This window comes from Sardina pilchardus, chromosome 5, assembly GCF_963854185.1.
Source record: "Sardina pilchardus chromosome 5, fSarPil1.1, whole genome shotgun sequence".
NCBI lineage: Eukaryota > Metazoa > Chordata > Actinopteri > Clupeiformes > Clupeidae > Sardina > Sardina pilchardus.
Genome location: NC_084998.1, coordinates 5,426,531 through 5,454,163, shown reverse-complemented (window position 1 = coordinate 5,454,163; position 27,633 = coordinate 5,426,531). Strand labels below are relative to the sequence as shown.

At 38.6% G+C, this 27,633-nt stretch overlaps 2 protein-coding genes across 2 annotated transcripts; one reads left to right on the top strand and one right to left on the bottom strand.

The window, feature by feature from the left end:
* The first annotated feature begins 447 nt into the window (after window positions 1–447).
* On the top strand, window positions 448–18,842 carry LOC134079913 (organic cation/carnitine transporter 2-like). Its single transcript, XM_062536061.1, has 11 exons — window positions 448–853; window positions 1,332–1,435; window positions 1,871–2,025; window positions 4,176–4,347; window positions 4,863–4,983; window positions 5,177–5,277; window positions 16,275–16,489; window positions 16,989–17,171; window positions 17,551–17,686; window positions 18,163–18,265; window positions 18,645–18,842. Exons 1-10 carry the CDS (start codon window positions 464–466, stop codon window positions 18,254–18,256), a joined length of 1,671 nt encoding a protein of 556 aa, XP_062392045.1. The 5' UTR covers window positions 448–463; the 3' UTR covers window positions 18,257–18,265; window positions 18,645–18,842.
* Window positions 17,904–26,386, bottom strand: slc22a21 (solute carrier family 22 member 21). The gene is made up of 10 exons (XM_062536062.1): window positions 25,988–26,386; window positions 25,082–25,185; window positions 24,358–24,512; window positions 23,613–23,784; window positions 23,027–23,153; window positions 20,969–21,066; window positions 20,559–20,773; window positions 20,072–20,254; window positions 19,177–19,312; window positions 17,904–18,869 (listed from the first exon to the last, which is right to left on the bottom strand). The coding sequence occupies exons 1-10, from the start codon at window positions 26,384–26,386 to the stop codon at window positions 18,758–18,760; spliced, it is 1,701 nt and encodes a 566-aa protein (XP_062392046.1). The 3' UTR covers window positions 17,904–18,757.
* Window positions 26,387–27,633: the final 1,247 nt, after the last annotated feature.

Below are 27,633 nucleotides of genomic sequence, written 5' to 3'. Positions count from 1 at the left end.
ACTTACTTGATAGGGACATGAAAATGAAAACAATCTGCATATTCAAGATTTTTCAAAAGGCCTAATCATTTCTTGAAGACATGCAAGCTGGTCATCAAAAGGATGGACATTAGGTATCAGCATTACTCAAAGACACTAGTGCAAAATAATGTAATCAATCTTGTAACAGTTTTAGTGACTCATGTCTCCTTCTTGAGTAATAGCATATTCCCATATAGGCCTAACAAAAAAACTAAACAGAAGAACATCCTCTCCAGTCCTTTCCTAAACAGTCAAACAGATTTAAATAAACTCATTTGTTGTTAGTTTTACAGTTAGTTATAATGGCCACACTCACATTCACACTCACACTCTAAGACAAAAGGTAAATCATTACACTTTGGTCAATGGTATAACGTGGACTTTGAGACTGAGCCATCCACTGCAAGTCACACAACAAAGTGACACTTCAAAATTTGGTGTCATGGTGGACTATGATGAAACCACTGCTTTCTTAGGGGTGTGGGGACAGTTTCAGCAGATTGTGTTCTTTGTTCTCTGTTTCAGTACAATCCCCAATGGATTCAGTGCCTTTTCAGTTATATTCTTGGCAGCTTCACCACCCCACCACTGCCGCATCCCTGAGGTGAACCTGACCCAGGCATGGAGGACAGCCATCATCCCGTACGAGACGGTGGGCGGGCGGGCGCAACAGAGTATGTGCAGCAGGTACAGACTGGATGTGGTGAAGAACTACTCTGACCGAGGCCTCGTCCCAGGACTGGATGTCAACGTCACAGACATCGAAGAGGAGACATGCTTGGATGGATGGAGCTACAGCACAGATATCTACCAGTCAACCATCGTCACAGAGGTGATGATGACTGACTAAACTATTGAAAGACAATTAACTGAAATTACTATACTGTAATTTCCCAACTAGCCGCGGCGTATACATTGATTTGGCTAAATGTCTTCAGCTATGAGGTTAATACACAGGGACAGTTCATAGTATTAATATGGCTTTGTTGCTTTTAACTTGCATTAAACACTGTCCTGTGGCTTGTACACAATGCGACTAATGCACAGGAAATTACTGTATAACACTTTCCGTAATGGTGATGGCATTATGCTAGAGTAAATATTAACTTGCACAAAGGAAACTGTCTTGTATTATTTGATAGAAAAAAAAGAATATTTCAATATCAGAACGGCATAAACAGAGACAGACATAAATTGTGTTCTCAAATGTATCTTGTACAAGTTGATCCTATTGAACAATTAATTCATGCATTTGAGAATAGAAACACAATGCCATGGCAGAAATTTGAGGTCTTGTCTGATTCTTGCAGTTTGACCTTGTTTGTGGTCAACGCTGGAAGGAGTCGTTCACCTCCTCTGTCTACTTCATTGGTGTCTTATGTGGGTCCTTCTTTTCTGGACAACTGTCAGACTGGTAATAAGAAAGTTTACTGAAAGTTTCAGGATGGATGGATTAGATTAGATTTTATTTGTGATTCGACTTGTTATTTTGTCATCCTGTTTGCATTGTAGTGTAGATCTACAGTATCTATCTATCTACCTATCTATCTATCTATCTATCTATCTATCTATCTATCTATCTATCTATCTATCTATCTATCTACCTACCTACCTACCTACCTACCTACCTACTGTACCTACCTACCTACCTGTTATTTGGTTGAATGACAGACAGATAGCACTACAATGAAATTGTACAAAGCAAAATATCTGGACCATTCTTAGAATATTAAATCCATCGTTGTATACGTCCACTAATATACAGTATAGATCTCAGTGCCCAGTTCCTTGTAATTCCATTTGCAAGATACTTGTAACATGTATCTCCTTTTCTCTGTGTTATGCTCAGGTGTGGAAGGAAACCAGTACTTTTCGTGACAATGATGATCCAAACAATATTCACATTTGTTCAGGTTTTTTCCACATCCTGGGAAATGTTCTCTGTCCTTTTCTTCATTGTAGGGATGGGACAAATATCAAATTATGTGGCAGCTTTTGTCTTGGGTATTCAAAATATTCATACACAATCTTCTCTTATGCATATCAGGCTTGTGCACAATTCCGAATTTTAGAATTTGCCTCCATTCAATTCATGAGTTGGAATTTGAATTGAATTGGCCCCACCCCACAGGAAGTTGAATTGGAATTGGAATTGGAATGACAGGAAGTGGAATTCAATTCATGGCAATTCAAAACAAATTCACATGTCACATAACAGGAAGAATGTGTTGAATCTCACATACATTCAGTTCAGGGAAAATTACATTGGAAATGTAATTGATTACTGTTTTTAATTATAAATTGTGTGTTTGTTGAGATCATATCTGACATTTTGTGAAACTTGATTGTTAAACACTGCAAAAAAGGGTGTCTAAAAACAAGATAAAAACACTAAATATGAGGTAAAAGGTACTCAAAACAAGTGAAATTTTCTGTCCATGCAGCAAGATAATTTCACTTGACAAGATTTTGTGAATTAAGATAAATAAAAAACAAAATCTAGCAATAAGCATGTCTACAGAGGTATTTGGAAACTTAACATAAGATGAAATTGCTGTTTTTAAGATTACTTATAAATATAATTTTTACATCCCCAAAATAAGTAAAATATACAAGCATAAAATGCTGGTTGTAAAATGAGGTTACTTAAATTTAAACAGCCTATATTCCTTTTTTTTGGAAGAATATTTTCTGGACTTTTTGCCTTTATTCAGATAGGACAATGAAGATAGACAGGAAGCGGGTAGGTGAGTGAAAGAGTTGGGGAGAGATTCGGATATGACCGTAGGTGAGATTCAAACCGGGTGCCCGTGGGTAGTTGGACGAGTACAAGGTACTAATGCTGTAACCTGTTGCGCCACAGTACCACAGCTTGTGACAAGTCTAGATATTTAAAGTTGTTACATAAGTTGTTATAAGCATAAACTGCTGTTTTAAGATGATACTGTATCTTAATCTTAAATGTCATCTTAAATTAAGTCAAATTTTAATTGTTTAACAAGCTTTATTTTGATGAGAATTTGAGGGAGAGATGTAAAAGATCTAATTTTAACAGTATTTACCTCATTTTAAGATGTCATGCCTATTTGAGACAAAAAAAAGATGTGCTTGATTTAAGATAGTGTAAAGTTGAACACTTACATAAAGTAAGAAATTCACGCTTCAAACAATGTAAATGATCTAACACTTCTAATCTATTTTTTTATCTTGATAAGAATCAAATCATTTGCAGCGTACCCTTATATTATGTATATGAATTGATTTGAATTTCATTGAATTTCAATTCTACTTCCCTTAATACAAATTCGAATTGTAATTCTGCATCCTGTTTTTGACCTCAATTCAAATTCAATTCAAACTCAAGAATTGAATCGGAATTTAGGAGTCATTCTCAATTCAATTCTGAATTGTGCACAAGCCTGATGCATATATGGCAAAAAAACTGAATATCATGAAAAGTCCATTGCCCTGCCCAGACAGAGAGATTAAAGGCTCAAACCATTGCCAGTATTTTGATGTAATTAGCTGATTAGAGTTCATAGTTCTGTATAGGCTAATAACATTTTGTGATATTCTAGATTTTTGATTTCCACTAGTTTTTCCAAATAAATTACAAGGGAAAAAAACTTTTCCCATGATATTCCATTTTTGAGATGCACCTGTACGTACATTATTGGCTCCCTTGGTAAAGATGAATAAAAAGGGGTATAAAAATGATATATTTTGCTGTTTCAAAATGATAGCAATGAAACTTTGAGGGAAGCAACTTATTGAAAAAACATTCTGGTTAGCGTCTGAAGGATTAACAAAAAATAAATCTCCTTTTGAGTAAGAGTGGAAAAATAAATAAAACGTAATAAATATGTAATTACGCTTATCATAGACCTTATTTAGCACTAATATTCATATTAGTTATGTATAAATGGCTAATGTTATGGGTTTTTGTGCTCTATTTATAAAGCTCTATTTATACCCATCTTTATCAGGGGTGCTAATACATGTGAAGGGCGCTGTACACAAACACACACACACACACACACACACACACACACACACATACATATACATTCATCAGGCAGTACAGTCAAACACACCAAACATAATATGCATAAATGTGTTTCAGGTCGTTTACATTTTTTCTTTCATGTTGACAGGTGCAGAGATTCTGTCTGGTTCTGTGAGAGTCCTCTACTCCTCACTCGGCGTCTGCCTCTTCTTTGCCATCGGCTACATGATGCTGCCCCTGATCGCATTTTACATACGTGGCTGGAGGATGCTCTTGGTTGCCCTGTCTGTCCCTGGACTGATCTATATCCCCCTCTGGTGGTAAGTATTGGTGACTGCATAGAACCAAAGATACTGTACACCACCACAATTTTGTAGCGGCAGAAACTCAAGCTTCAGAAAGGGAACATCCTGCCTTGCATTGGTTCTACCTGTGCACTTAACACAGATGATTCCACTAATTAGCTAATCGCCCTGACTGATGAGGTGTGCTAGTGAGAGAAATCAGCTGGTTTAGTGACTTAGCAGGGCATTTACTTCCTACAGACAGAGTTTTCCACCTCTGATTTGACCGTTATATTTGGTCATTATAATACATATTAGAAAATATAAGCTTGTTTATACATAGTTGTTCCATGTGAGTACAGTAATTTCCCGCATAAGCCGCATTGTGTATAAGCCGTGTATAAGTGTTTTATGCAAGTTAAGAGAAACAAAACCATATTAACACCATATTAACTGGCCCCCTGTATTAACCTCATAGCTGAAGAAATTTTGCGAAATCAATGTATAAACTGCGGCTAATAGTCTGGAAATTACGGTATCTTTCTGTGCAGGTTGATTCCTGAGTCTCCTCGGTGGCTTCTGTCTCGGGGCAGAGTGCAAGAGGCGGAGGCCATACTGAGGGACGCAGCCAGGAGGAACAAAGTGGTTGCTCCAGAGGTCATCTTCATGGAGGTACATAATAATAAAAATGACCAAAGAAACATCAAAGATTCATCATGTCCTGAAAACTCTTATACCTGACTGAAAAATGCAAACCCCCAATGATCTTCTAATTATTGGATCTAAAGTAACATAAAATGGCATGAATAAGTTTAAAAAGAGTTTGAAATAAACATGATGAGACAATATGTTTTGTTTATTTTAGGTAGAAGATGAATCCTCTAAAGCCTCAGTGAAATATAATTTTCTGGATCTCCTGAGAGTGACCAAAATCAGAAATGTAACACTCATTCTATTTTTAGTCTGGTAAGTGTATGTAAAATGTAGGAAAAAAGTATATTTTTTTCACAGGACAGGAAAACAATTTATCACTATTGTACAGAATAAAATGCATTGTCAGAAAAAGTCAAGCTCTATGATTTGCAAGCAAGTGCACTGTGAGTTCTTTTGCACAGCAGAATGGGTAATGTAATGTTCATCACTCATTACTCAGCGGTGGTGTATGTTTAACTCCTATGAGCACCGATTTGGACTAAATGGGCCCAGATGTTCATTCACAGAGGTTGCAGCTAATGAACTGTGCTGTATTTACATGGCACTAAAATAGGCCACAAAATGCTTTGCATAAATAACACTCCTAAATCATCTTTGTCCAGCACAGAAAAGAATAGAACAATAACAATAACAACAACTAGAAATGCAATTCCAAGGAATTACCAGTGCATGAAAATGCAAAAAAAATTATAGATAGATAATGTAGATATGGTTACTAAGGTGTAGCTAGGGTAAACATGGTGGTTGCATAGTTTAAAGAGAGTTGATAGTGTTAAGGTAGACATTTCAAAGCTTAAACATTCCTGTTCTAACTTAACTAATGATTTCTAACAGGTATTCTAAAATGTTGACTATGCTAACAATGATAACCAGGTTGATTGGTTTACTTGGCTAATGATTTCTAGCAGTAATGCTAAAAATGCTAACTATGTTAACAATGCTAACTATGCTAACAAAGCTAACCACATTGATTAGCTAACTTAGCTAATCATTTTTAGCATTAATGTTAAAAATGCTAACAATGGTAACAATGCTAACTATGCTAACCAGGTTGATTAGCTAACTTAGGTAATCATTTTTAGCAGCTATGCTAAAAATGCTAATTATGCTAACAATGCTAACTATGCCAACCATGCTAACTAGCTAACTTGCTACTGAGGACTTTTATTTTGAAACATTTGTTGATAGGGTATCCATGACTGCCACTATCAGGAATACAGAAGTTACTGTAGTAAAATCATGTTGGTTGCTATGGAAACGGTCATAAACACTTAATTTTAATGGTTGCTATGTTGGTTGCTAGGTACATGGAGGTTTCATGTAGTTGACTGGAGGCATAGTGGATGATAACTGACAGTTGGAATGGTTGAACAGTTCAATAGTTGAGTAGTTTCAATGGTTAAATGATTTAATAGTGTATTATTGCAGTGAGGACTTTTATTTTGAAACAGTTGTGGACAGAGGAAACAGTTAACAGGATATGTAGTCTTCTGAGAGACTGTATGCTTAAAGCCAGAGAGACTGACAGTTGGTGCCCAGGTGGCCGGCCACCTGGCGTAAGATTCTAATTGCTGCCGTGATGTCATAATGAGCAATGTTAAGTCTATGGGGGAAATTGTAATAGTTTTTAACTAATAGTTTAAAAAGTATAAAAGTTACAAAGTTGAAAAATACAAAGCAGGCATGGCACAAGCAAGACCTACGCAACAACGTTTGAATGAAGTTTCTAGGTTAAACGGTTGAAGCTGATTTGGCTGCGTTAGAAGAAGAAGTTTAATAATAATAATAACTAGAAATGCAATTCCAAGGAATTACCAGTGCATGAAAATGCAAAAATAGATAGATAATGTAGATATGGTTACTAAGGTGTAGCTAGGGTAAACATGGTGGTTGCATAGTTTACAGAGAGTTGATAGTGTGAAGGTAGACAGTTTAAAGATGAAACATTCCAGCTCTAACTTAACTAATGATTTCTATTCATGTTAAAATGTTGATTAGCTAACTTAGGTAATGATTTCTAGCAGTTACGTTAAAAATGCTAATTATGCTAGCAATGCTAACTTTATTAACAATGCTAACCAGGTTGATTAGCTAACTTAACCAATGATTTCTAGCAGTAACGCTAAAAATGCTAACTATGCTAACAATGCTAAATTTGCTAATAATGCTAACCAGGTTGATTAGCTAACTTAGTTGATGAATTTTTGCAGTTATGTTAAAAATGCTACCTATGCTAACAATGCTAACTATGCTAACCATGCTAACTAGCTAACTTGCTAGTGAGGACTTTTATTTTGAAACATTTGTTGCTAGGGTATCCATGGTGGCCACTATCAAGAAACAAGAAGTTACTGCAGTATAATCATGTTGGTTGCTATGGAAACGGTCATAAACACTTAATTTTAATGGTTACTATGTTGGTTGCTAGGTACATGGAGGTTTCATGTAGTTGACTGGAGGCATAGTGGATGATAACTGACAGTTGGAATGGTTGAACAGTTCAATAGTTGAGTAGTTTCAATGGTTAAATGATTTAATAGTGTATTATTGCAGTGAGGACCTTTATTTTGAAACAGTTGTGGACAGAGGAAGTAGTGAAACAGGATCTGTAGTCTTAATGAGATTGTATGCTTAAAGCCTGAGACAGAAGGTGCCTCTCATGGCGTTTCCGTGTCCTCTCTCGCTCCTCACTGATCTACATAAAGAATGATGGAGCGGCAACAATGGGATAGTCTAGCCCTTCTTCTATCTTTCTTTATGTAGATCATTGAGGATCGAGGAGCGAGGGAGGACATATAAACGCTGCTTGAGAGGGGCCCACAGTAAATACTTTAAAAGTTGTATGTAGATAGTCTAATTAATGTTGATAGACAGAATGTTTAATGGATGTTGATAGGCAGATTGTTTAATAGATATTGATTGACAGTTTAATGGGTGGATGAGTGAATGGTCTGAAGAAGATGAATGGATAGAAGGTTGGATGGAATGTGCCTTATATTCTTGTTAAGAGAGACACTGATACAGCTCTCTGAGAGTAGTTGACACAGGTGTAATCAATTTAACTGGCTAGTCTTAAGCGAGCCAGAGTACTCTTAAAGCCTGAGACAGAGTAAATAATTTAAAAGTTGAATGTAGATAGTCTAATTAATGTTGATAGACAGAGAGTTTAATGGATGTTGATAGACAGATTGTTTAATAGATGTTGATAGACAGTTTAATGGGTGGATGAGTGAATGGTCTGAAGAAGATGAATGGATAGAATGTTGGATGGAATGTGCCTTATATTCTTGTAGAATGGAGAGACACAGAGAGTAGTGGATACAGATACAGGTGTAATCAATTTAACTGGCTAAAGAGAGCCAGCCTGAGACAGAGTAGATTGTTTAAAAGTTCAATGTAGAGTGTCTAATTGATGTTGTTGATAGGCAGACTGTTTAGAATGGGTGGATGAGTGAATGGTTTGAAGAAGATGAATGGATATAAAGTTGGATGGAATTAGAAGGACTTATTTTGATACTGTTGTGCGCAGAGGATACAGGGGAACAGAATATGTAGTCTTCAGAGAGGAGCCTGAGAGAAACTGACAGTTGGTGCCCAGGTGGCTGACCAGCTGGGGTAACATTCTAATTGCTGCCGTGATGTCATAATGAGCAATGTTAAGTCTATGGGGAAATTGTTAATAGTTTTTAAGTAATAGTTTAAAAAGTATAAAAGTTACAAAGTTAAAAAAAACAAAGCAGGCATGGCATAAGCAAGACCTACGCAACAACGTTTGAATGAAGTTTCTACGTTAAACGGTTGAAGCTGAATTGGCTGCGTTAGAAGAAGTTTAATAATAACTAGAAATGCAATTCCAAGGAATTACCAGTGCATGAAAATGCAAAAAAAGGTAGATATGGTTACTAAGGTGTAGCTAGGGTAAACATGGTGGTTGCATCGTTTACAGAGAGTTGATAGTGTGAAGGTAGACAGTTTAAAGCTGAAACATTCCAGTTCTAACTTAACTAATGATTTCTATTCATGTTAAAATGTTGATTAGCTAACTTAGCTAATGATTTCTAGCAGTTGTGCTAAAAATGCTAATTATGTTAGCAATGCTAACTTTACTAACAATGCTAACCAGGTTGATTAGCTAACTTAACCGATGATTTCTAGCAGTAATGCTAAAAATGCTAACTCTGCTAACAATGCTAGATTTGTTAACAATGCTAACCAGGTTGATTAGCTAACTTAGTTGATGATTTTTTGCAGTTATGCTAAAAATGCTAGCTATGCTAACAAAGCTAACCATGCTAACTAGATAACTTGCTAGTGAGGACTTTTATTTTGAAACATTTGTTGCTAGGGTATCCATGGTGGCCACTATCAGGAAACAAGAAGTTACTGCAGTATAATCATGTTGGTTGCTATGGAAACGGTCATAAACGCTTAATTTTAATGGTTTCTATGTTGGTTGCTAGGTACATGGAGGTTTCATGTAGTTGACTGGAGGCATAGTTGATGATAACTGACAGTTGGAATGGTTGAACAGTTAAATAGTTCAGTAGTTTCAATGGTCAAATGATTTAATAGTGTATTATTGCAGTGAGGACTTTTATTTTGAAACAGTTGTGGACAGAGGAAACAGTTAACAGGATCTGTAGTCTTAATGAGATTGTATGCTTAAAGCCTGAGACAGAAGGTGCCTCTCATATAGCGTTTACGCGTCCTCTCTCGCTCCTCACTGATCTACATAAAGAATGATGGAGCGGCAACAATGGGATAGTCTAGCCCTTTTTCTATCTTTCTTTATGTAGATCATTGAGGATCGAGGAGCGAGGGAGGACATATAAACGCTGCTTGAGAGGGACCCACAGTAAATACTTTAAAAGTTGTATGTAGATAGTCTAATTAATGTTGATAGACAGAATGTTTAGTGGATGTTGATAGGCAGATTGTTTAATAGATATTGATTGACAGTTTAATGGTGGATGAGTGAATGGTCTGAAGAAGATGAATGGATAGAAGGTTGGATGGAATGTGCCTTATATTCTTGTTAAGAGAGACACTGATACAGCTCTCTGAGAGTAGTTGACACAGGTGTAATCAATTTAACTGGCTAGTCTTAAGAGAGCCAGAGTGTACTCTTAAAGCCTGAGACAGAGTAAATAATTAAAAAGTTGAATGTAGATAGTCTAATTAATGTTGATAGACAGAGAGTTTAATGGATGTTGATAGACAGATTGTTTAATAGATGTTGATAGACAGTTTAATGGGTGGATGAGTGAATGGTCTGAAGAAGATGAATGGATAGAATGTTGGATGGAATGTGCCTTATATTCTTGTAGAATGGAGAGACACAGCTCTCTACTGAGAGTAGTGGATACAGATACAGGTGTAATCAATTTAACTGGCTAGTCTTAAGAGAGCCAGCCTGAGACAGAGTAGATTGTTTAAAAGTTGAATGTAGAACGTCTAATTGATGTTGATAGGCAGACTGTTTAGAATGGGTGGATGAGTGAATGGTTTGAAGAAGATGAATGGATATAAAGTTGGATGGAATTAGGAGGACTTATTTTGATACTGTTGTGCACAGAGGATACAGGGGAACAGAATATGTAGTCTTCAGAGAGGAGCCTGAGAGAAACTGACAGTTGGTGCCCAGGTGGCCGGCCACCTGGCCTAAGATTCTAATTGCTGCCGTGATGTCATAATGAGCAATGTTAAGTCTATGGGGGAAATTGTAATAGTTTTTAACTAATAGTTTAAAAAGTATAAAAGTTACAAAGTTGAAAAATATAAAGCAGGCATGGCATAAGCAAGACCTACGCAACAACGTTTGAATTAAGTTTCTACGTTAAACGGTTGAAGCTGAATTGGCTGCGTTAGAAGAAGAAGTTTAACTAGAAATGCAATTCCAAGGAATTACCAGTGCATGAAATGCAAAAATAGATAGATAATGTAGATATGGTTACTAAGGTGTAGCTAGGGTAAACATGGTGGTTGCATAGTTTACAGAGAGTTGATAGTGTGAAGGTAGACAGTTTAAAGCTGAAACATTCCAGTTCTAACTTAACTAATGATTTCTATTCATGTTAAAATGTTAACTATGGTAACAATGATAACCAGGTTGATTGGTTAACTTAGCTACTGATTTGATGCAGTAATGGTAAAAATGTTAACTATGTTAACTATGCTCACCAGGTTGATTCGCTAACTTAGCTAATGATTTCAAGCAGTTGTGCTAAAATTGCTAACTATGCTAGCAATGCTAACTATGGTAACAATGCTAACTTAAACTAACAATGCTGACCAGGTTGATTAGCTAACTTAACTGATGATTTCTAGCAATAATGTTAAAAATGCTAACTATGCTAACAATGCTAAAATTGCTAACAATGCTAACCAGGTTGATTAGCTAACTTAGTTGATGTTTTTTGCAGTTATGCTAAAAATGTTAACTATGCTAACAATGCTAACTAGCTAACTTGCTAGTGAGGACTTTTATTTTGAAACATTTGTTGCTAGGGTATCCATGGTGGCCACTATCAGGAAACAAGAAGTTACTGCAGTATAATCATGTTGGTTGCTATGGAAACGGTCATAAACGTTTAATTTTAATGGTTGGTATGTTGGTTGCTAGGTACATGGAGGTTTCGTGTAGTTGACTGGAGGCATAGTGGATGATAACTGACAGTTGGAATGGTTGAACAGTTCAATACTTGAGTAGTTTCAGTGGTTAAATGATTTAATAATGTATTATTGCAGTGAGGACCTTTATTTTGAAACAGTTGTGGACAGAGGAAGTAGTGAAACAGGATCTGTAGTCTTAATGAGATTGTATGTTTAAAGCCTGAGACAGAAGGTGCCTCTCATATAGCGTTTACGCGTCCTCTCTCGCTCCTCGATCCTCGCTGATCTACATAAAGAATGATGGAGCGGCAACAATGGGATAGTCTAGCCCTTCTTCTATCTTTCTTTACGTAGATCATTGAGGATCGAGGAGCGAGGGAGGACATATAAACGCTGCTTGAGAGGGACCCACAGTAAATACTTTAAAAGTTGTATGTAGATAGTCTAATTAATGTTGATAGACAGAATGTTTAATGGATGTTGATAGGCAGATTGTTTAATAGATATTGATTGACAGTTTAATGGGTGGATGAGTGAATGGTCTGAAGAAGATGAATGGATAGAAGGTTGGATGGAATGTGCCTTATATTCTTGTTAAGAGAGACACTGATACAGCTCTCTGAGAGTAGTTGATACAGGTGTAATCAATTTAACTGGCTAGTCTGAGACAGAGTAAATAATTTAAAAGTTGAATGTAGATAGTCTAATTAATGTTGATAGACAGAGAGTTTAATGGATGTTGATAGACAGATTGTTTAATAGATGTTGATAGACAGTTTAATGGGTGGATGAGTGAATGGTCTGAAGAAGATGAATGGATAGAATGTTGGATGGAATGTGCCTTATATTCTTGTAGAATGGAGAGACACAGCTCTCTACTGAGAGTAGTGGATACAGATACAGGTGTAATCAATTTAACTGGCTAGTCTTAAGAGAGCCAGCCTGAGACAGAGTAGATTGTTTAAAAGTTGAATGTAGAGCGTCTTATTGATGTTGATAGGCAGACTGTTTAGAATGGGTGGATGAGTGAATGGTTTGAAGAAGATGAATGGATATAAAGTTGGATGGAATTGGGAGAACTTATTTTGATACTGTTGTGCGCAGAGGATACAGGGGAACAGAATATGTAGTCTTCAGAGAGATTGTATGGTTAAAGCCAGAGAAACTGACAGTTGGTGCCCAGGTGGCCGGCCACCTGGCCTAAGATTCTAATTGCTGCCGTGATGTCACAATGAGCAATGTTAAGTCTATGGGGAAATAGCTCAATGTTAAATCTATGGGGAAATCGTTTTTTAATTCATAGTTTAAAAAGTATAAAAGTTAAAAAGTTGAAAAATACAAAGCAGACATGGCATGAGCAAGACCTACGCAACAACGTTTGAATGAAGTTTCTACGTTAAACGGTTCAAGCTGAATTGCGTGCGTTAGAAGTAGTGGAATAATAACTAGAAATGCAATTCCAAGGAATTACCAGTGCATGAAAATGCAAAAATTGATAGATAATGTAGATATGGTTACTAAGGTGTAGCTAGGGCAAACATGGTGGTTGCATAGTTTACAGAGAGTTGATAGTGTGAAGGTAGACAGTTTAAAGCTGAAACATTCCCAGTTCTAACTTAACTAATGATTACTATTCATGTTAAAATGTTAACTATGGTAACAATGATAACCAGGTTGATTGGTTAACTTAGCTACTGATTTCATGCAGTAATGGTAAAAATGTTAACTATGCTAACTATGCTCACAGTGTTAACCAGGTTGATTAGCTAACTTAGCTAATGATTTCTAGCAGTTATGCTAAACATGCTAAGTATGCTAGCAATGCTAACTATGGTAACAATGCTAACTTAAACTAACAATGCTAACCAGGTTGATTAGCTAACTTAACTGATGATTTCTAGCAATAATGCTAAAAATGCTAACTATGCTAACAATGCTAAAATTGCTAACAATGCTAACCAGGTTGATTAGCTAACTTAGTTGATGTTTTTTGCAGTTATGCTAAAAATGCTAACTATGTTAACTATGCTAACCATGCTAACTTGCTAGTGAGGACTTTTATTTTGAAACATTTGTTGCTAGGGTATCCATGGTGGCCACTATCAGGAAACAAGAAGTTACTGCAGTATAATCATGTTGGTTGCTATGGAAACGGTCATAAACACTTAATTTTAATGGTTGATATATTGGTTGCTAGGTACATGGAGTTTTCGTGTAGTTGACTGGAGGCATAGTTCTAGTTGATAACTGACAGTTGGAATGGTTGAACAGTTAAATAGTTGAGTAGTTACAATGGTTAAATGATTTAATAGTGTATTATTGCAGTGAGGACCTTTATTTTGAAACAGTTGTGGACAAAGGAAGTAGTGAAACAGGATCTGTAGTCTTAATGAGATTGTATGCTTAAAGCCTGAGACAGAAGGTGCCTCTCATACAGTGTTTACGCGTCCTCTCTCGCTCCTCGATCCTCACTGATCTTTCTTTATGTAGATCATTGAGGATCGAGGAGCGAGGGAGGGCATATAAACGCTGCTTGAGAGGCACCCACAGTAAATACTTTAAAAGTTGTATGTAGATAGTCTAATTAATGTTGATAGATAGAATGTTTAATGGATGTTGATAGGCAGATTGTTTAATAGATATTGATTGACAGTTTAATGGGTGGATGAGTGAATGGTCTGAAGAAGATGAATGGATAGAAGGTTGGATGGAATGTGCCTTATATTCTTGTTAAGAGAGACACTGATACAGCTCTCTGAGAGTTGTTGATACAGGTGTAATCAATTTAACTGGCTAGTCTTAAGGCTGGCTTACATTGCACGATTTTGGTCTGTTTTAACAGTCGGCGACTAAATTTCCAAAATCGGGCGGAAATCTTGGGAGTTGTACTGAAATCGCAGCGCGCTCCCGTCATCTAAATCGTTTAGTGTAAGGTGCCAATCTTAGCGGTTTTAAGTCCGTCGGAGGCAGTCTTCTTCTAGTTTTGCCGTTACGACAATATCAAACATGTTTGATATTATCGGAAGTCTTTTCAGTCGTGGCTCATGCAAATAGTGACGTGAACATTAAAAACCAATAGTAACCTTGCGCGAACATGAAACAGGAAGGGGCAAAATAGGCGACAGCTGTAGCCTTTATGATTATTTGTTATTTCATTTCTTATAATTTATTAGTCGGTTGTTCTACGTGACAGAACAGCTCTATATCTGTTAGTGATGTCACACATCAAACAATGCTGCAGAAACGCGAAAAAATTACTTTGATATGAGTAGGCTATCATGTGATTTCCTGTGAATGATGACGTGTAGCCTATTGCACGATGGAAATAATTTGAAGGAATCTAGCAGCAGTCTTGTAAATAGTGACCCACAGTCTTTGCAAAATCCTAATCTGAGACTGGCCTGTGACTAGACTGTGACTAAAAACTCAATGAATTGTCTTTAGATGTGAGAGGGTCTGAGACTGTAGTTTTTCAAAAATCTTTTCCAAATCTTTGCAAAGTCTGGCAATGTAAGGTAGGCTTTAAGAGACCCAGAGTGTACGCTTAAAGCCTGAGACAGAGTAAATCATTTAAAAGTTGAATGTAGCTAGTCTAATTAATGTTGATAGACAGAGAGTTTAATGGATGTTGATAAACAGTTTAATGGGTGGATGAGTGAATGGTCTGAAGAAGATGAATGGATAGAAAGTTGGATGGAATGTGCCTTATATTCTTGTAGAATGGAGAGACACAGCTCTCTACTGAGAGAGTAGTGGATACAGATACAGGTGTAATCAATTTAACTGGCTAGTCTTAAGAGAGCCAGGCCTGAGACAGAGTAGATTGTTTCAAAGTTGAATGTAGATCGTCTAATTGATGTTGATAGGCAGACTGTTTAGAATGGGTGGATGAGTGAATGGTTTGAAGAAGATGAATGGATAGAAAGTTGGATGGAATTAGGAAGACTTATGTTGATACCGTTGATACAGGGGAACAGAAAATGTAGTCTCAAGAGAGCCAGTTTAAAGCCTGAGAGAGAGAGAGAGAGAGAGAGAGAGCTGCTGCACCTGGACTGGCCACCTGGCGTAACATTCTAATTGCTGCCGTGATGTCATAATGAGCAATGTTAAGTCTATGGGGAAATGTTTAATAGTTTTTAATTTACAGTTTAAAAAGTATAAAAGTTACAAAGTTGAAAAATATATTGCACAGGTCTCCTTAGTAAGACCTACGTAACAAAGTTTGAATCAAGTTTCTACGTTAAACGGTTCAAGCTGAATTGCGAGCGTTAGAAGAAGTTGGAATAATAAGAAACCTAGGAAGAACAGTACAGTGCATTTTCATGCACTGTAATAAGAATACTTTGGAAGAACAGTATAGTGCATTTTCATGCACTATAATAATAATAATAATAAGAAGACTTGGAATAACAGTACAGTGCATTTTCATGCACTGTAATAAGAAGACTTGGAATAACAGTACAGTGCATTTTCATGCACTGTAATAAGAAGACTTGGAATAACAGTACAGTGCATTTTCATGCACTGTAATAATAATGTGTGTATAATAATAATAATAATAATTATTATTATTATTATTATTATTATTATTATTATTATTATTATCATCATCATCATTGTTAACTTCATACCAACAGGATTACTCTGAGTATGGGTTATTTTGGCCTGTCTCTGAACACATCTCGTCTCCATGGGGACCCTTATATCAACTGTCTCATTTCCGCCGCCATCGAAATTCCCGCTTACCTCATCAGCTGGCTGTCCGTGCACTTCCTCCCCAGGAGGCTCTCCTGTATGACTAGCATGGTGCTAGCAGGGGCCGCTCTCTACTCTGTACAGATAGCACCGGCAGGTACATTAAAGGCAACCAGGCCATGTATGTTACTCCACAGTATGTTGCCGTCAAGACATGTCATACACTCTTAGAAAAAAAGGTGTCATATAGAACCAAAATGCATGCTTCATATGGTAACCCTAAATGGTTCTTCAAACCATTTTGAAGGATTCATCAAAGGAATCCGTAAGGTTTTCTTCAAAGCCTGCATGATTCTATTTATCACCCCAAGAACCCTTGAGTGTATAAACATGGAAACTCTCTAAGACTTGACCCCGGACTTGCAAGCACCATGGTCCAATGGTTAAACGTAAAAAAAAAAAAGTCAGAAAGAGTGATTTTGTGAAATAGAGGACAGGGGGCCTGGCATATTGTTCTAAACTATAGCAACTTTCAGTGTCATGAGCTGAGCGGCTTCCCTCAAAATGCTTGAACATGATAATTGAGCTTTTGTTATGCAATCAGCCTTTAAAGTGGACAGTCTCATGAAAGACACACACATGGTTTGCTTACACAGATTTGCCAACAGCTGCAAGGGCTCTGGAGTTGCTGGGTAAGTTTGGGATAGCCACTGGAACAGCCCTGATGTTTGTCTACACCGGCGAGTTGTACCCTACGGTGATCAGGAACACTGCATTGGGCGCCTGTGCCATGGTGTCTCGCGTGGGCAGCACCGTCGCTCCCTACCTCTTCTATTTAAGTGAGTCAAAGCCACACCGTGCAACAATTCACTCATTTTTCAGGCATGCTTTTATCAGGCAACTATAGTTTTGGTGTCATCTTCTAGTTCATTTTAATGGTAAATGGTCAAGTGAAGGACAGAGAGATAACAGCAGTGCAGTGATCTAGCAGTGCCAACAAGGCTCTGGGTGGAGTTTGTCAGGTTTTGTGTATACCTTTTAACTAGCTAGTGTTAGACCAACACTCTCGCTGCTGCCTTACTGTAAGTACTAAACCAAACCTTAATTTGGTTGCTTCATGAAAGGTGCCAAGAGCCAACAAAACATATGCTCTTTGGTTCCATAACATTTCTCCCCCCCCACCCCCCCCCCCCACGCAATGGTTTTGTCTCTCTACAGGTGAATATCATCCAGTCCTCCCTCACATGGTTTTGGGCAGTCTGTGTGTCGTGTCTGGAGCGGCCACGTTCCTACTGCCCGAGAGCTTCAGAAGGCCTCTGCCAGAGACCGTAGAGGAGATGCTTCAAAGGGAGCGGTGAGAATAACACAGCTGTTTTCCCCAGGGAGGCCATCGCCATCATTTAGTCTAGATCATCTACTTATCTCTCTGTGTGTCTGTTAATCAGTCAGTCTACATCTGTCTGTCTATTCATCTGTCTCTGTCTGTGTTCAAACTTGTTATGGTGTTATTTGTGACACTACATGTCTTGCAAGTTGAGACCAAAAGTAAGCAAGATACAAAATATTGCAAAGTGATTTAACATATTTAATACCCCTAAACAGTAGCCGCGCCGCAAATCATGTTAGAGTCTACATCAAAATTACAGTTTCAATCAAGAATCTAGCATATCAGCTAACTAGTTAAAATAATGACATAGCCTAGAAAGTAAGAAAACATTTGTGAGAATTTGAAATAACACTGGCAGATCAGATTATGGGGTTAAAATATAGGTTTTCTACACTGACTAATGACTTTTTTCATACAATGCTATGCCTTATTTCATTTATCAGGATCAAATGTTCATGCTTTTCCAAAGAAGAGGATCCAAATCAGAAGTTGCCAGTCAAGATCACAAATAAAGTCTTGTTGGAAGTCAAACTATAAACAAATTCGGTATGCCATCTTAAAAGACACTTAATTTATTTTTCTATCTAGAAAAAGATCACAAATGCAGACAAAGACACATTTACATTTCAAACAAATCAAACATTGCAATGTAACACAAAGAATCATTCAACTAATTCAGTCAAATGGCAATCACAGTTGTTATCCTGCACTCACTTGGTTTGTTACTGAATGAATTTCAGGCTATTTTGTTTATTTAAAACACTCTAACAGTTCTATTAGAGTTCTCACTTATTTTCGTTTTTTCTTTGGCATTTTCTATACATTTTAAAATTCTAAAAGATGCAGTATGCAGCATCAAGGTGTGGGTATCTGTGAGAGAATGTATAAATGTGAATGTTTACTGTGGTTTTTTTTTCACTTTCAGCGTAAGATGTTTGACTGCTGACTACTATTATTATAGGCTACTAATAAAAACATTGGAATGTGGAGGTGAAAAAGGAATGTGACTAGTTGTGTAACATCTTGACTATAGTAGCTTCACTGTTTCAGTCCACTAATTGTGGAGTCCACCATTGTTTCATCTGAATGGTCTTCATCTCCTTTAACACTGGTGAGATTGTACGTTTTAGATCTTACACTTTTCTTGCAGCTGAAAGAAATGCATGCAAAATTAGATCAACATTGTGAAGATGGAAACAAAAAGGATGCCATACAGCCTGAGTGAACTTTTACAGAACGTTTCTGTAACCGATCAGAAAAACATGCAGTTGTTGATGTTTATGATGAACCCCAGATGCTACCTCAACTATCCATCGATATACCACCTAATCTGCACAACCAAACTTCTGTTTTCCACATTCACAATATTTGAATTTTACGGCATGAGGTTTTCTACATTCACCATATTGTAATTTTACGGCATGAGGTTTTGCTAGGCCTGGCCGTTGGGCTCTCACCATGGGATTGTCTGCATGTGATTGATGCTCTCGGGAAGCGGCATTCCCAGGCTCTCGGGAAGCAGGAGGCTGAGCAACCCGGAGAGGACACTTAGAGCTCCCATTAATATGTACGGCAGTGACCGGTAATAGTTGCCTGCGTAAAAAACACCAAATGAAGGTTAGACCCCAATAACATACATACATACATACATATATACAGTATATGGTTATGGTTATGGTTATGGTTATTTAGCAGACGCCTTTGTCCAAAGCGAATGTATATACTGTGTATATATGGTATATCGGATTGATATATATACTGTATATACATATGTGTGTGTGTGTGTGTGTGTGTGTGTGTGTGTGTGTTTAATTCAGTAATTAGTCATATACAGTACATCTAGTATAGATCCTACAATAATACTGAATTAACATAATTATTTGTAATAATATATTTTAAACTAATATTGCTTTTATCCAAACGTAGTGTCTGGACATAGTAAGCAAAAATGAAAAACATATTACCGTAAAAAAAAGGTTACATGTACATGTATTGTGCATGCTTAGACATGTGTTTTGGAGGGCCGTGTGATGTGGTTGTCGATGTGGTGGGCAGCCGTGGTGTACTGGTTAGCGCATCGGGCTTGTAACCGGAGGGTTGCCGGTTCGATCCCCGACCAGTCCACCACGGCTGAAGTGCCCTTGAGCAAGGCACCTAACCCCTCACTGCTCCCCGAGCGCCGCTGGTTGGGCAGGCAGCTCACTGCTCTGGGTTGTGTGATTCACCTCACTGTGTGTTCACTGTGTGCTGTGTGTTCACTAATTCGGTTAAATTGGGTTAAATGCAGAGAACTGAATTTCCCTCACGGGATCAAAAAAGTATATATTCTATTCTATTCTATTCTTGTCGTACCCAGATAGATGAAGTACGGAGCAGAGATGCTCCCCACGCGGGATGCCATGGAGCAGGCGCCCAGCGCCGTGTTCCTCAGCACCGTGGGGTACAGCTCTGCCGTCACGGCATACACGATGGCAAAGGCCGCCGTCACACCAAACTTCCCCAGCATCTCTAGCGTGATGGCAACACCGATCATATCTGTGTAGGGATACACGATGGGGAACATGGGCATATGTGTGGTGTAGAGGGTGTGAGTGTTGAGAAAGTCCTGGTGTTGTTGATGGTACAATAGGTACATTTATAATTGGTTCTTGTCAACTGTCAGTATTTATCAATAATGATCAGCTCTTACAACTCCAGAAAGCATAGTCTTGTCTTGTCTTGGCTAGGAAATAATAATTTAACCAAGACTTAAAAAAACACATGTTTTTGGAGTCATGTATACTGTATATATACATGTCAACAGTATCTGCACCAATACAGCACCATAGTAGCATCTTACTCTGTGGTATGAGGTGAATGAAGAGCAGCACCACGCCTCCCTGGAAGAGGGTGGAGAAGAGGCACATGCGCCGCGGCCAGTAGCGGTACATCAGCCAGGCGATGGTGTACGCCGGCAGCTCAATGGCCGCGGACAGGAAGCAGTTCAGATAGGAGTCCCCATGCAGGTTGCCCGTGTTCAGCGACAACGCAAAGTATCCAATAGAGAGAGTAGTCCTAGGAAAGAGAAGGAGAGAAGGAGAGGAAGAAAAAGAGAGGGGGGAGAGAGAGAGAAAGGGAGAGGGAGGTGGGGAGGGAGAGGAGAGAGGCAAAGACTGATCTCTAAGAAGAAGAAGCCTTCTTTGATGTTCACCACAGCTTCACTCATTGTTTTCTGTTCTTATCCAACATGGCAAGAGACCGGAGACTCACCAGACCAGGCACAGCACGATAGTTATGCAGCGGATGTTGTCGGTCCTCACCAGATCACAGATGTTGTGGGAGTGCATTTTTTCAGCTTGGCTGCCTGTCTACAGTGCACGTGTCATAACAAGTATGTTTGAAATGTGCGTGGCCAGTGTGGTACAAGACATTAATGTCACTTGAAAACAAAACAAGAGAAATGTCAACAATTTACTACACACAGCTATAATAACAGACTCGCCTGCCCCCCTCCCCTCCCTCCCCCCCCCCCATGTCAGGGAGAGTTCTTATATCTTCTTGGGTCCAAAGTACCCATCCAAAGTATTAACAGGTCTATCTACTTTTTCTTCTATTGCCTTTTATTAACATATTAGCATATTATTAACATATAGTCTAGATACAGATCTCAAATATTGCTATTGGCCGGGTTTCCCAGATTCGTTAAGAAGCTCTTCAGTGCTAAGAACTTCTTAGGAGCATTCTTAGAGCGCTCCTAAGAAGTTCTTAGCACTTAAGAGCTTCTTAACGAATCTGGGAAACCCGGCCATTACAGGTTCAATATATGAAAAACATGCACATACTTTACTACACTTACATTACTGTACATTACTTACAGATATTTCATCACAAAGGACTTCATCCGTGACTATTTCAGAAAATAAATTATGACAAACTACAAAACCCCTACTGTAACAATGAAATACAATATGCCAATAGTACAATCAGATACAAAAGTGGTGAAGAGTATTCTGTAGACTTATGTGTACTGAGCTCTTTCCCAAAACACTATAAATACATTTTGGAAAACATAAATAATTCACATTATTTAAATGTGTATTTCTGGTATCAATAAAAGTACAGTTGTGTTGTTTTGATTGAATCAAATATCAATAACCCAATTGCAGTTCCACTGAAATTACTTGGAAAACAAAATATAAGACAAAAGATTTCTGAAAATCCCTTAAAATGATGATTATAGCGTTTTGGAAAAGAGCTCTTGATGTGCTCCCTGAGCTCTAGACCCAATGGTGAGTGACATTCCCCATCACGGTGGGGCTTCGGAACTCTCTGCTGTGAGCCTCATTCTCGTGTCTTTGTGGAAAATTACAAAGGTCTCTGCAGCCAGACGAATGCGTTCACAAAGAGGCCACTATTTTGTAAATTCCTCGCCAATGTTGCACGCTTGAGTGATAATAAGTGTGGTTCCATCAACTACCTAAACTGGCTTTGATTGGTGTCAAATTCACCTCATGATTGTGTGCTGAACCACAGGAAACCTTGTTCGTGCCTTCCCCCAAACACACACACACACACACACACACACACACACACACACACACACATACACATACACTCTTTCAGCTGGCATAAAATAATCTGCATTCTTTGGTATTAAGGAGGTCATACACTATTCATAAAGATTCCAATTATATCCAAATGTTTTATCAGCACCATCCTGATGTCAGTACTAAACTTTAGACAAATTGGTGCAATTAGTATCTCGACCATATGCCTGCCCTCCCTGCAACTGTTAACCTTGGTGATTAAGATGATGGGTTGATGAGTGATTTATCAAATAGTAAGAGGCTTTGTGCAGGGCAATGAACTCTTCAGGAAGAAAAGATTGACCCTTGGCAGCACAAGCCTTTTATGGCCAAACGCCAATAACAATCACGTTGTGACAGCTGTTGGTGTCGGAATGTATAGACCATTTCAGTCTGTCCCTCGAGAGTTTCAGGTTTGAATGCTCAAGACTAATGCAGAGACTGTAGTGACATTATTTCAGACTAAAGCGTAGAGCTCCAGGAAATGTGAACAGTGAAGCTTCACTGTTAGCTCAGAGCCACAGGAAATGCCTTGGTATTGGACATGATTGTTAATGTAGTTGAAAGCACCTCGAGCACCTAAAAGCAAAGTTGACATTCTACATGCCCCTACAAGATATGGCAAATATGCAGAGTGTCACTGACAACAGCACTGCCCAACACATGCACACACTCACACACACACACAGACACACACACACACACACACACACACACACAAACATGTGCGAACCTCTCTGACCTGAGCGCGCTCAAAGATGACCTCTGGGGCGGCCACTCCATTCCTCTTGGCGGCGTCCCTCACTATGGCCTCGGCCTCCTCCACTCTGCCCTGAGACAGCAGCCACCGAGGAGACTCTGGAATGAACCTGCAAAAACACCACCAACAGAGTCACTGCCAACAGGACGAGGAGAGCCTTGGTGCCATCAAGTCATGCAATGAGGACTTTCCATTATTACTATTTTTGTACATTGGGACCTGGGAAAGTGTTGCGCTTTTTCCTACCCCTTATAATACTGTATATTGGGACCTAAAATATCCTCATCCTGTTAACACCAGTTACTGCATATTGATGTGGTCCTCCACACCATTTTCACCAGACGAAATTAATTTGTTTGTCGCACTTCTTTCTTTTTTTTGAAAGTGTTGGGTATGCATCGAATGCCCTGTCTCTTCCTCCGGAAAAAAAACCCTCTAAAGAAAATGCTCAAGGACGGTATTGAATTAGCTTGTGACGCCTGCGTCTCCATGGGCCCTTATAGGCTAAACTCAGTTTGGCCAGCACTCCTCTTCCTTGTGCACCACCCTCCTCATGCAGAATACCCACCACCACAGAGGGACGTAGAGGAAGCCTGGCAGCGTGAGGGCCAGCTGCAGAGTGCGCCAGTCCCTGAGCAGATAGGCCGCCAGGGGCAGCAGCATGTAGCCCAGAGCGAAGAACAGGCAGACGCCCAGAGTGCCGAACAGCACGCGCACCGACGGGCTCAAGATCTCCATCCCTGTTGGGCAAGACAAGAGGTTCAGACGCACCATCAAGGCAAGGAGAAGCTGTGCGAAAACATCCACGTGTATATGTCATAACACACATCTTCTCTTTACATACAAACACACACACACACACACACACACACACACACACACACTCTCTCTCTTCAAAGAGACAACCCAACTTAAACCAGTGTCATTTGTCAGGATAGAGCCAGAGCACCACTCTCAACCTCTATAACTCACACTCACACTCACACACACACACACACACACACACACACACACACACACACACACAAATACAAACACAGACAAACACACACGGTACAAAATTATGAAATCTACTGGATTTCATAACACACAGCTGTTGTCAGAATTGTCATTTGCCATGGTTCTAAGGTGGTGTTGTAACTCGATGGCCATTTTTGCCTCTCTGTGACTGTGACTTTGGTGTTTTCAGACTCTGGCTAGCTTAGAACTTTCTGTTTGGATTATTCTAAAACCTGACTTACACTTACAGTAGAAAAGTGAGGGACCAACAGCTTTTATGTCTGAGTGAGTAAAATAATCCAAGACATAGATACCTAAAATGAATGCAGCTACATAGTTGGAGATCTGTCCCATCCCCACTACGAAGTAAAAGGCACAAAACCAGAGCCATGACGGTGAGAAGACCTGAATGAGAGTAAAAATGGTCTGAACAGCCATAGTGGAGAAGAGCACCATCTTTCTTCCAAACCTGAGGATAAACAAAGACAAAATAAGGGCACAGAGTTGGTATCAACAAGAAACTGTTTTCAGCTCTTCCCCTCCTCAGCTCTAGGCTACATGTCATCCTACTGCTTCATAACTTGCAGTAATTTTCATCACATATACTTGACATATAATCTAATGTAAGAGCAAAGATGTATTTCAAGTGGGATGCTTTTTTGAGTACCTGTGGTATCATTTTCAGCACTCCAATGAGACAAATGTTAAGGACAGTCTTACAAAAAACAAACAATGTTACCCATCTATGCAAGGTGTCACACATTTCACTTCATATCTCATATTGTTTATGCTGTAGGCCTATATGTAAACATACTGAATCACACTGAATAAATATGTGGATAAGGTTTGTCCGCGGTGTCATATTGGTTGTTCTATTCTGTCATATCTTGTTCTTTTTCTTGTGTGATGTTGGTGTGCTATCTTAATTGCATATTGTATTGTAATTCAGCTAATTATCTATGATGAATTGATCTCTCTCTCTCTCTCTCTCTCTCTCTCTCTCTCTCTCTCTCTCTCTCTCTCTTTCTGTGTGATCACCTGTCGGACATCTGTCCTGAGACAAACGATCCAGTAAGGACCCCACAGAAGAAGATTGAGGAGGTCATTGGAGTTTTCCAGTCATCAGCACACACCAGATCCCACTGTAGGATTACCACAACACAGAGTTAAACAGTATTTTTTTTTTATTTACACATTGTTTGAAATGATAGCTCACACAATCATGCAAATATTGAATTTATCATATGACGATATTTCAATCAATGGTTCTACAAATTATTCACCACCCTTCCCCGTCAACTCGAAATATTTCAATCAGGACTGCTTCACGTGTTGATTAGGACAAAATATAGTAATGATTTACCTTTGCCCTTTCCCAATAAATAATGTTCCTTATTTAAGAGCTGCCCACTACATCTACGGTCATCATTTGTTCCCCTTGGTCCCATAAACAGAGATATGAAGCTGACAGATCAAGGACCACACATAGCTGCAACACATTACTGGCTCTTAGTTGTAAATGCCCAGCAGCACTTTGAACTGCAATATATGATTACAATCTGAAGCAACCTTGAATAACTTGATCAACATAATTTAGGTGTATTTAAGCTTCTGATTCATATTCCTGTAGTAAATAAAAACCTTGTAAAAATAAGAGACAATTCATTTACTGGGTGGTTTTGAACAATTATAATACAAAGTCTGCAGGCCCACACAAAATCAATGAAGGAAAAAAAACAGACACAAAACACCACGTGACCTCAAAAACAAATCATCAGTACCGATTTACAGGGCGCAAACCAGTGTAGAATAGTAACAAATGAACGAGTGGTTAGTCTCTCGATTAGTCTGTATACTCAGCTGTATACTGACTTATCCAACGACCCTTTTTGCGCGACCAGTAGCCTATCAACTAATACATCCGGAAACTTTTGGGCTACATACCTCTGTTACAATAGTAGATGTATATTGCTGCCGGTCGTACTCCCATCCATCCGTGCAAAGCTCTTGCTCTATTTCTGAAACGTTCACGTCTGTCCATGGCTCGTAACCTTGGTCTGAATAACTTTTAATCAAATCAAGTCTGTGTCTGGTGCATCGACTGAGCCGGATTGTTCCACCATGCTCTTCCCAGGGAATACTCACGTTTCTCCACTGAACTGTGATGTTGTAGTGTGCGGGGATATGACAGTGGTGAGATGGAGTGTCACCCACAAACACGATAGACAAACCAGTAAACCCATTAGGTATAATGCTGCAACATAAGAGAAAGAACACTATCTGCTGAAAAGGTCCCCAGTCCCCGAGGAAAACGGTCCGGTCATCGTAATCAGACCCTCTCATCTTCATTATGAGTGGAGGGGAGCTGGGGTTGCGGTCGTCAGATAGTCCAGAGAGTGCAATTGAACGTTCAGTGGATTTGGAGTAGCCTAACATTCGAAAAGATTCCCACCCTGGGAATTTGCGGTTTGTGTAAATCCCACCATCTCTTGTCCTTACAACACAGCGTCGCTATAATTGTAGGCCTACTTTTGTTATATTAAAATAGACTACCTTACAGACTGGTGGTCCTTTACTTTTCTGTTTCGCTTGTTTTCTTTCATGTATTCTGCTTAAAGTCTGCGTAATGGATAGGCTAACAACATAGGCCTATCTTTTATGTTGGAAGAGGATGTAAAATGACACTTTGCCTGCTTCAGTCACCATCATGATCACTTGTTGGTGTTTTCACTTTTACATTAAATTTAGAATGTGAGTTATTGATGTAGCTTTCGAAATAACAGCTTAGTAGCCTATTTCAAGCAGGTGCGTCTATGTAAAAAAAAAAAAAAAAAAAAAAAAACACGCTTGTGCTTCAATTATGACAGGCCTGTATAATTGATAAAGATTTATTAAGCCAACGTAATAAAACGATTAAATGGAAAGACAAGAGACTTTTATAATCTATCTAAGGTCGATTTATTCTTAGGCTAGTTTTGCACAATTACACAATGTTATGGTATGGGGATTTTTGTTTTGTTTTTGAGGATTAAAAACATTTACTGCAGATGCCACAACGACATTTCTACTTTAAAATCTTCCCTAATGACTATACTGTACATCATAGGCCTAAATACATTGCTATCCATTACATTCAGTGGTATGATCAATGTTTTGGCAGTTGTTATATGACAGTATTTCATAATAGTCCTACAACAAAACCTGCCAGCTTCAGTAATTAAACCGTGTTCCCAGATAACAAACATTCACAACATCATTTGTTTAGTTGTTTATAAGAGTATGTGCATATCAAGTGAGATCAGAAAACATATTGGAAGCCACATTAGCAAAGCATTTGATGTGATGCTGCTGATTAACTGCTAAGTGTCTGATGTGATGCTGCTGATTGCTCTTCACAACTTACACTGTTCTGAGGAGATAGGCATCTCAACACAAAGAAAATGTTCCCATTTATGATTAGTCAGGGAAACAATCTTGTCAGCAATTAATGAAATTAATGATGAACCTTCTGAATAAAAGCCAAGAGGAGCAGATCATTGCCAGAGTTCAAATTTCAACCGAGAGGACAAGCTATAGCCTATAAAAGCCAC

Coding starts and splice junctions, on each gene's coding strand:
- LOC134079913 (XM_062536061.1), top strand. CDS start 464: ATGGTGGACTATGATGAAACCACTGCTTTCTTAGGGGTGTGGGGACAG. Junction 1,436..1,870: donor TCTGGACAACTGTCAGACTG/GTAATAAGAAAG, acceptor TGTTATGCTCAG/GTGTGGAAGGAAACCAGTAC. Junction 5,278..16,274: donor CTCATTCTATTTTTAGTCTG/GTAAGTGTATGT, acceptor TCATACCAACAG/GATTACTCTGAGTATGGGTT.
- slc22a21 (XM_062536062.1), bottom strand. CDS start 26,386: ATGAGAGGGTCTGATTACGATGACCGGACCGTTTTCCTCGGGGACTGG. Junction 21,067..23,026: donor TCATCTTTGAGCGCGCTCAG/GTCAGAGAGGTT, acceptor CGTGCACTGTAG/ACAGGCAGCCAAGCTGAAAA. Junction 19,313..20,071: donor TCCGTACTTCATCTATCTGG/GTACGACAAGAA, acceptor TTTTTTACGCAG/GCAACTATTACCGGTCACTG.